The 9,716-nt window shown below is 38.0% G+C and overlaps 2 protein-coding genes across 2 annotated transcripts; both read left to right on the top strand.

Annotated features, from left to right (window-relative positions):
- Positions 1-6,416: 6,416 nt before the first annotated feature.
- LOC128259801 (uncharacterized) lies at positions 6,417-6,846 on the top strand. The gene is made up of 2 exons (XM_052992387.1): positions 6,417-6,684; positions 6,743-6,846. Exons 1-2 carry the CDS (start codon positions 6,453-6,455, stop codon positions 6,805-6,807), a joined length of 297 nt encoding a protein of 98 aa, XP_052848347.1. The 5' UTR covers positions 6,417-6,452; the 3' UTR covers positions 6,808-6,846.
- Positions 6,847-7,979: 1,133 nt separating this feature from the next.
- LOC128259889 (uncharacterized) lies at positions 7,980-8,444 on the top strand. Its single transcript, XM_052992505.1, is given in 4 exon segments — positions 7,980-8,007; positions 8,052-8,157; positions 8,241-8,263; positions 8,266-8,444. Coding segments are annotated over 4 exon segments (336 nt in total).
- The last annotated feature ends 1,272 nt before the right edge of the window (positions 8,445-9,716 follow it).

The raw sequence follows: 9,716 nt of genomic DNA, 5'->3' as shown, positions 1-9,716 counted from the left end.
ACATTCGTTCTCCGTAAGCTGCAAAGGCAAGCTCAATATTTATAATGCTGTCCGACACTTGGTTGACCACAACTGCTGGCCCGGCCAAGAACATTGACCGCAGCCCGAAAAAAACACTCGAAACGAGGCAATCGGAGGGGAGGGAAAGACAATAAATTGATTTTTGTATCTCCTCGGCGAACAAGTGCAGGATTCCGGCAAAAGGAATACACATATACATATATCCAGAGCGTTCGCTTGCTCGCACCGCCCAGATAATTATGAAATTTGAGCCAAAGGAAATCTAAAAAACCCAAAAATAAAGAAATAAGAACAACAAATTCTACAGAAAGCAAAAATCAATTTATGAAGCGAACACCCCCGAAAACTTTCGAGGAGCGACGTTTAACTGCAAAACGCCCAACTGCAAGGCGTGTCCGGGCAACAGACATTTGAAAGGATACAAGGCGAAGGACCGAAGGAGCGAAGTACAATGCCGGGCAGCAGCATATGCGAAAGGGATAATAATTCACCGGCCGAGAGGCGATGGGAACAATGGTCGCATAACTCAGGCGCGCCAGATGAACTAAGGACATGTAGGGATACAGCGAAATGACCGACCGCATTATGGACCTGGGATCGGCCCTAACTCAAAGGACACGCGCACAGCGGGATATGTGTGATGTCCTTTGGCCAGCGTTTGATGTGCGGCGGCGGCGACTAGAAATTGACATTTAATGAGCAGAATCCTCGCTCCCACGCAGCCTCGATGCTAGTTTTGTTCCAAACACTAAAACAAAAGTATTAAAAATGTTTTTGATATTTCATTATTTTACCCAACAGTTTCCTATGTATAAGTATATAAACTTAGGCGGTGGATTTAAAATATAGTGTTCTGAAAATTGTGAAACCAATTTTGGTTTAATTCTTTTTTAAACAGTGCATTCAAAATCCAAATGTATATATTTAGCTTTCTTTAACAAAACATTTTTAGTAAATACCATTAAGTAAGCTATCTTTTTATTTTTTTTTAATTTTTTAGCGTTTAAATGAAGTAAGTAACTTTTCTGAGGAAATAAATTTATTTTCAAATGATTCAGTTAGTTTATAATGTTAAGAAACAACTTGCAAATATTAACAAAAAAAATTCTATTTTTTTGACTCAATTTAAAATGAATTTTTTTAGCTATAGAGATTTCATCGAATTTTTCTTGAGTGCAATCATAAATCCCGGCTAGCCAGGAGCTCGTTTGTGCAACACCTTTTGTTATCGCCGAAAACACTTGTCCTGGGGTCCAGTGCTCCTCGCTGCTCAGTCGGTTGGCAAATATTACATTGTTACCTGGACTGTCGCTTGTTTGTTGTCTGGTGTCCGTCTGGTCGATGGGGATTTTCGATTAGCTCTCACACATATCAAAATCGGACGTTAATTGTTTTCAGGTTCGTGGCATGTCAACAGCTTCAAGCACGTCGCCGGGTTCACCGAGGTTTTCTGCTCGATTTATCTGTCTAGCCGGTTAAATTTTATGGATTTGTTTTGTTTGCTTACACTGAGATTGCAACAATTACTTATAATCATTGTTGCAAGGCAGTGTCTTAAAGCCTGGGCTTAAGTGAGTGTTTTGTTGTGATTTTTGGTGACCATATCTTCTTGAGATTGCAAGCTTAAATCAACCATTGATCTTTCTATTTACATTTTTAGATTAAATGATCTATAAAGCCTAGACATTAATACACTCCATTTTAATTGACATTGAAGGTGTACACAGTTGCCTAAAACAAATAAGTTTAAGAATAACCATGATCTTTCTTATCATAATATTTGAATAACTTATTAAAACTTTATTTTTAAGCTTGGCTAAGACTTTTTATTAAAAAACTAAAATACTTTTCAAACCTTAAAGTGCTATTGAGTGCCTTGCATGTGCATTTCTTTGCTCAAAAGCAATTTGTACTTGCTATTAAAATCACAGTTTCCCTCATTTCACACACATTAACTTTGAATGGAGTGCTCGCAAATCGCTTGACTTTTGCGCTTTGTTTGTCCTTCCAATGAATTAAAACCCCGGCACACACGCAAACATATCAGCGCAAGGCAAACAAGTGCTGAGGCGAGACAAGGGTCCTCCACTTTGACCACATTGCGGCCAAGTACTGGTCGCATTCTGGCCGAACAGCACCAGCTGTTGTTGCGATCCACCCACCCAAGGTCCAAACAGCCCACCCATCCATCCACCCATCCACCCACCACCTTACAGCCACCACAAATTCCACCCGCGAAACAACCGACTGAATTCTAATAATTTTAAACAAAAACAAACTTTCTGGCCACATGCCTCATGCCCATGCACTTCGGCATTACAGAAATTACAATGAGCGAGTTTAGAGAATTCGTTTCGAAATTTCACGCCACCGTCTGTGACGAAATTTTTTTATGCCAAAGGACAAGTGCAGCGTCGAAGGATGAGTCGATGAGTCACCCCCTTTTTCAGAGCGGCAACCCCCGGGTGGCAAGTGGAAATACATAGGTTGCAACACGAAACCGAATCCGAGACCCAAAAAGCATCGCAACCCCGTAGACACACAGTTGCCACTTTAATCAGCATGAAAGTTCCCGTTCTGCCCGGCTGTTCAGCTATTTTAAAGGCCCCCCGAATTCCCCCCAACTTAAAAACTCAGCCTGAACCTCAGCCGAAAATGAAAATGAAAATTTCTATACTGCGTTAGTTTGGTTTTTTGTTCGAGGCGAAATAAATGAATGCATGAATTCCAAAGCAATTTTGATGTTGACATTGAGTAATGTTGGCCCCGTTCAGCCTGGCTGCCTTATTCCTACAGCTCCTTCGGTGGGTGGTTGTTTGGTTTGGCATTTTCATATCATTTTCGAATATTACATGCGGATTAGCATTTCCTCATTGGGATTGCAACAAAACGTGTGCCCATCTATTGGGGGATTTTCGGTGGGGTGTTTTGGGCGGTGGCATGGGGAGCACTGCAAAGGGGGTGGCTCACTGCAGTGGGTGGGTGTGGGTGGTGTGGGTGGTTTGCCCTTTTGTCTGAGGGGAGTGTGCTGTCGATTACCCTCGGAAGGTGTTTTTTAGTGCCCTTAAAGGTTTTTGTACCAAAGAAATTAAAGTTGTTAGCATATTGCCGAAACACGGAAATTGATGCAGAATGAGATAAAAGGAACAATGAAGGTTTAGGAGAAAGTGTTACACAATATAACAGGTTATTTCATTGAGAGCACTTTAGGAACATTGTGGAACAATTAGAAAAATGATGTTGTTGTTTAATACCATGTTTAATAAACATAGTTAATAAAATTAAAACTATGAGACCCAATCATCTAAAATATGTGGTTTAATAAACCGCAGCTCTTGTTGTTAACTCAAATAAATTTAATAGAACAATGAACATAAATTAACGAATGAATGAGTATAGTTAATAAAATTTAAACTATAGGACACGGTCATCAAAAACATTTAGTTGAATAAGCTACAGCTACTGTGTTTTTACATTAACTCAGATGAATTTAAAGAAGAATGTACTAAAATAGAACAATAAACATACATTATATGCAAATTCATCGCAAACATGAAAACTTTACGCTTAAGAATTCTTGCGACCATTATTTAAAGCCTACTGTTGTGAAATTTCGACACGACTTATTCTTAGTTTAAACCATTTCTAAAACAAATAAACTTGATTTAATCAAAATAACAGTTATTCAACCAATTTTATACAATTATTTTCCATAATTAATTTCGTCCTTTATTGGAAAGCTCGTAACATCGAAAGTAAAACAGTTTCCAATTCCACAGCAAACATTTCCGAACATCCGGCACCGCATTGTATTCATAGTTTCCAAAACTCAAATAGCTTTCCTCATTTTTGCGACTTTAGAAAACTTGGCATAATCTTAGCATATACCTTCAACAACTTTTGGCTTTTACAACTCGACTTTCGGACAAGTTTAAGGAATTTACCAAATCAACAGCCTTTCAGAAATCGAATGGACGTGGAGGGGGAATTCTTTGGAGGGGAAAAGGAGAAGGAGGGAGGTGGAAACCAACGTCGAACTAACTTTTCAATTTTCTTTTCACGCTCGCATTTTACAAGCTGCCACATGATTAGGGTCAATGGTTGCAGGCCCCTACGTTCCAACCCGCTAGGAAAGTGTAGCAAGCTGCCAAATTTCACACTCAGTTCTTGATTCGGAAATAACTCGAACGAACGAACACCTAACGAACTCAAAGTTGGGGGGGCCGTATCTCTCAATCTTGTCATCACTGCGATTGCAATCATAATCACATTCACTGAAAATCTTATTATTAACTGACAGTTTATTAAAAACTCATTGGGTTGTCTGGCCTGCTCTGATTTGTTTGCCGGTCCTGATACTGTTTGCCTTTGGTCCTGTTTGGTCTTGTTTGGTCCCTTGTTTGTTATCGAGATCATGGACACATGTCCGGGGATGGCTGATTACCGACGCCAGATAAATATTAAGCAACTACATAAAGGGCTTCCTCTTGGATTTTTGGAAAAGGATTCGGTTGACGACGTCATCGGAGCTCATTGACTCCCCGCCAAAGGGCACAAAACTGCTTCCCCCAACTGGTAATGAAATTTTGGCTTCCAGTGCTATCAGCATATACTTGTACACTCGTATACGGGGGAATCCCCCAGCCAGTCAGCCAACAGACTCCACTCAAGTTGTATTGTTGTTGTTTTGGCACGTGGCACGTGCAACGTGGCCAGGAAATGCCCTGAAATTGATTTTTATTTTCATTTTAGTTGAGAGTTTTTGTTTTTTGTCGAGCCCCGGGGTCTTGGTGTAATTATTTCTGTCCTCTGTTCCAGCATGTGATTAGATTTTCCAGCGAAAGTTTACTCAGCTTTGTTGTCGCTCAATGATAATTAAAAATGATTAGCTCATAAATATTTCCTCCTGTCGAGGGGAGAGATTTATAAGAAGGTAAATACAGGGATAGCAGATGCCCCGAAGGCCAAGAAAATATTCCACATGAATGTAAGGCTTATTGCTAAATTGTGGGGGTTGCACTTTGCAGGGGTGAACGCTTTTGAATACAAATTAATGCCAATTTTAAAGATTTAAATATATTTATAAATTTAGAATTAGAATTAGATCCTCACAAGTGCATAACGTCGGAAATATTTTCACAGTTTACTTCCAAGCCATTCATCTGGGTTACTATAAATTATAAAACGGTTATATAAGAAATAAAATCGATTGGTATATTCTTACACAAACACTTTACAGCTTCCAATTCACAGTGTGTAATATTAGTCCACTTGGAACCAATATATTGACTGCATATTTGATTTAGCCCATTTACAATTTTATTGTTATTTCCGATTTCAACTTCAGTTTCCTTACATTTTATTAGAATATCATTGCACTTAAGAAGATTACCAAAATAGTAAGCTTCACTGCAAATCAAAACACTGAAAACTTTAAAGGGCTTAATCAGAATAAAGACATCATTAATTTAAGACCTCTTACTCAAAAGCATCAATATTCTCAACATCTTGACACAAAGTAAAGTGCAAATTGTACAATGCAACGATTATATATTGTTTTCTTTTGAACCCATCTGTTTTAGTTTATTTGTAACAATAAGTTAATTATTGATGTCACATCATTTTTGTTAACATAATTTATTGATAAAGAAAATAAATTTCCGTGAAATCATTTTTTGTCAAAACTACAGCTGCAAGGTCTCGGCAATATTACCGCAGGTCATATCACCACAACGCCGTAAGATTACTGAAATAGTAAATTCGTAAGAGAACAATAAAACTCATGCGTTTGAATTAACTCACACAGGCAGGTGGCTTTTTCCATTTCACATCGAGTCACATTTTTCCATCTTTGATGCTGTCGACGACAATGTCGATTAAAGGAGTCAATGGTCTCATCAAAACTTCCTATTCTGGGTGCAAATCGTTGACAATCGATGTACACATTCTCACAGTATTGTTGATTCGATTGAGCTTCAGTACTAGAGAAGTGTAGGACGCAAAGCACTGAGAAAAAATATAGATTAAGGCTAACTATAACAAGGTGTAAGGTGTAAGTCTTACCCAAAAGCAGCGAAGCTTTTAACATTTTTAATCAAAGTGTGATACAAAAACTGACTCTTTCTACCCGTGAGGTTGTATTTATATAGGGAGGTTGATCTCCAAAATACAGATTTATTTTCAGATCATATAATAAAGGGCACCCCCTTTCACATTTTTTATTGGCTTTCCCTATAATTGGTTATGTGTCCTCGTTCTTTTTTTGTTCAGCTGTCTTTTGCTCTCAATATGACAAACTATAATACTCTCCTTGCTCTGATTTAAATTGAATAATTTCTTTGTTTCGCAAAGCATTTTCCAAGTTTTCTGGTCTATAAAACCAGATGCATCATGCCGCTACTATCAGTTCATGTGCATCAGATTTATTTAAAATGCGGTGTCTTTGCATAGTATCCATTATCCTTATCCTTTGTTGCTTAATAATAAAGGGACAACGTTTAAACTGTAGCAGAATTCGTGAAAATTGTGAGCCCTGTACCCGCCGTTTGGTGGATCCCATCAACAATCTGGACTTTATAAACAGGGATTGCAGGGAAAGTGTCGGCGAACGTTGGATTTGGCGTGATGTAAGGCGTTGTGACATGCAAATTGTTGCCTGTGAAAGTAAGATCTCTAGAAGTGGATACTAAAAACATAAACCTATACAACCCCTTTATTGCAGATCATGACAGCAAACTGGATTGTGATACCGTGGCTAGGTTGGCTGGAATGAGAAGGCGTCATTAATTTTAACTGATTGAATAAATTCAAAAGTTACTAAAAATATTTTTTATTTTATAATATTATTATTTATAACTACTATACTTTTTTTATTTGCACAAAAAATATATTTGGTGAAGGCTTAACAAAATTAAAATCAATAAAAGATTTTTTTTTATAATTTGTTTTCTTTCACAAGAGTAAATTCATTTAAAAATTTCAAATTATCGACCTTGTTTTTCAAGAACAAAAAATATAAATTTATATTAAACGTTGGTTAAGCATTAACTTAAATTGTATAAAAATATTAAACTTATTTCTGTGTATTAAAACCACAAGAGGTTCCTTTCTGTTATATATTAGATTTGTGAAAGATATTAATTGATATCTCCCATACTTCCAGCTCAAAAAGAAAATGGATTGCCTAGCTATAGCCGAGCTCTCTGGCGTACTTAAAGATATGCCCGCCAGCAACATGATTTCCCGAATCCAGCTAAAATATTAAAAGTGATTTTGCCCAAATAAATGCAGATTTGCGAAGGGATTTGAGATGGTTACTATAGCCTGTCTCCCGGCCAATAAAGCGATATGTTCTTGTCTTGGTTTTGGTCTTGGTTTTGGTTTCGTTCTTGGCCTTCAATTTTTCTCGACCCTCAGCTTGGAGCCCTTCCAGGAATCAACAGTCGCCAGCAGACTGCATCTTCCACGTACGGGGCATTATCGTAAAGAAGGGCCCGTCCAGCATCGCGATGAGTTGAGCCAGGCACGCACAGCACATCGTCATGCTTGTCTTACACTTGATGCATCCTCATCTCGTCATCTCGTCTGGCAGTTCTTCAAAACTTCTCACTGTCTAAGCTGGGCAACCCCCTCCTCCTTCATCTCTCGTCAAAACATAATTTTTCAAACGAAATTGTTTTGATTTTCTTGATGCCATAAAAAATGGGAATTTATTACCCGGCGGTCTGAGATTACAGTCACTGTTTTGGCTGAGACGCCAGACGGGAGTTCAACTGAAGAGTGCTGAACTTAAGGAAACAAGTTGCCTATTTACTTGTCCTAAAATTGGCTGCGATCTGAGTTCAAGTCTATAATTAAGATCTATCCTGAATTATTTACACAATTCGCAGGGCTATAAAAGTTCTCCATAGAGCTACAGATTCATACTATTTCCCAAAACTTCTCCAAGAGATTTTAACATGAAACTAATTCTGATCTGTTTACTGGGTAGTTTAAAAGTTTAAATATTTATTACAAGAGTCTTCTTACAGTCAGCTTTGTTCTGCTGCAATATGCGGAGCACAGTGAAGCCTGCTTGGAGATAATTGAGCATGCCCTGGGTATCCAGCCTTGCAAGGAAGGTGGTCGGAAGGACCGGTGAGAATCACTAGAAGACGTAAGACAACGAGGCCTAGACCTTGCACTCACAGAAGAACAACAAGGAAACGCAAACCCATTAGGACCACTAGGAAGTCCCTTCCTCCAATTGCACAGAGAAAACTACTGAGAGAACCAAGCCATCTTGCACTGAAAGGACTACTGAAAGGACTACTGAAAGGACCTCTCCACCTTGCGAAGAGATGACTACTAAACGACCTAGTCCACCTTGCACTGAACGGACTACTGAAAAAAACCTCTGCACCTTGAACAGACAAGACTACTAGAAATTCTTGTCCAACTTGCAACTTCTACTCAAAAACCCACCATGCTGGAATCCTGGCGGTCCTATAAAGACAACACCTTCAAAACACTGTGGATGCAATACGGAACACCCACCTTTAACAACCACCAAAGAGGTGCTCAACGAAGAAATGCATTTAACTCTGGAACTATTGACGATTGTATGCCTAGTCCATGAAAAAACCAAAGAAACGAAAACTGACCAAACAAATTGCAAATGAAAACTTCTTTTATATTGTTAACTAATAAAATAAATTGTTGTGCATTTAATTGATTGGTAACGTGTCTACAGGCGATACACGAAATCTGGCCAAACGATTTCTGAAATTTAATTGTTATGCATTGATTGGGTTTTAAGTTTCCTGTGCTCCAGGAAGAATTTTCTGTTATGTTGATTTAATGAAACTGAGCAAGGCATGGCTTCTCAATATGCTTTTAATATGTATAAACTGTGTGAACGCGTGTGTGTCCGTATGAAGTGCTTTTTAAATACTTGTAGCGGTTTAAGCTTTTACCCTCACCAGCCATTGGACCAGCTGCCCCGACACCAAAACTCCCACCCGACACCCACTTGAGTTCACGTCATGAACATGATTATGTACTTTATGAATGTGCAGAGAAGCGATTGGAGTATCTAAAACAGAACGACGATAAGATACTCTTTTAAAGTAAATAGCAATATGTGTTTATACCGTAAATTATCTTTTAAATATATAAATATATATATTCAAGTCGGTCAATGCATAGTTATTTCCAGTAATCCAGTATTTCTAAATCATATTGATATTAACCACATTATTCTAGATTATGTTTAATGATCTTATATCCTCAGTAAAAAGCCAGATTAAATATTTAAATTTAAGATAAAATATTGTTATTTTATTGTGTAAACAATATAAAGTTACTTTACTCTATAATTTATTTTATAGGAAATAATTTTAAAATATTTATTTGTATGTTTGTTGCATAGTAGTGAGAACCCGTCAAAATTTCAGGGCATATGTGGTCATGATTTTTCCACTCTGCCTGTGCCAACTGCTTATATAATATTTGAAAATTGAAAATCTTTTTGACGCTGCACTTGAAAAATGCTTAGACCAGGCCATGATGATGAACTTTATAAAACTCTTGACCACATTTGCCGCACCCGTCACCCCTTCCCACCCCTGCCCTACCATTTTAAGCGTCTTTCCTTTCCACTTTGGACATGTCTGACCAGCTGACGTCCGAAAAAGTGGTTAGAGAAGGGTCGGAAT

Source organism: Drosophila gunungcola (genome assembly GCF_025200985.1).
Source record: "Drosophila gunungcola strain Sukarami chromosome 3L unlocalized genomic scaffold, Dgunungcola_SK_2 000009F, whole genome shotgun sequence".
In the NCBI taxonomy this organism is placed as follows: Eukaryota; Metazoa; Arthropoda; class Insecta; order Diptera; family Drosophilidae; genus Drosophila; species Drosophila gunungcola.
Note: the sequence above shows the minus strand (reverse complement) of the source record. Positions and strands in the feature narration are given on the sequence as shown.

Coding starts and splice junctions, on each gene's coding strand:
- LOC128259801 (XM_052992387.1), top strand. CDS start 6,453: ATGCGGTGTCTTTGCATAGTATCCATTATCCTTATCCTTTGTTGCTTA. Junction 6,685..6,742: donor GCAAATTGTTGCCTGTGAAA/GTAAGATCTCTA, acceptor CCTTTATTGCAG/ATCATGACAGCAAACTGGAT.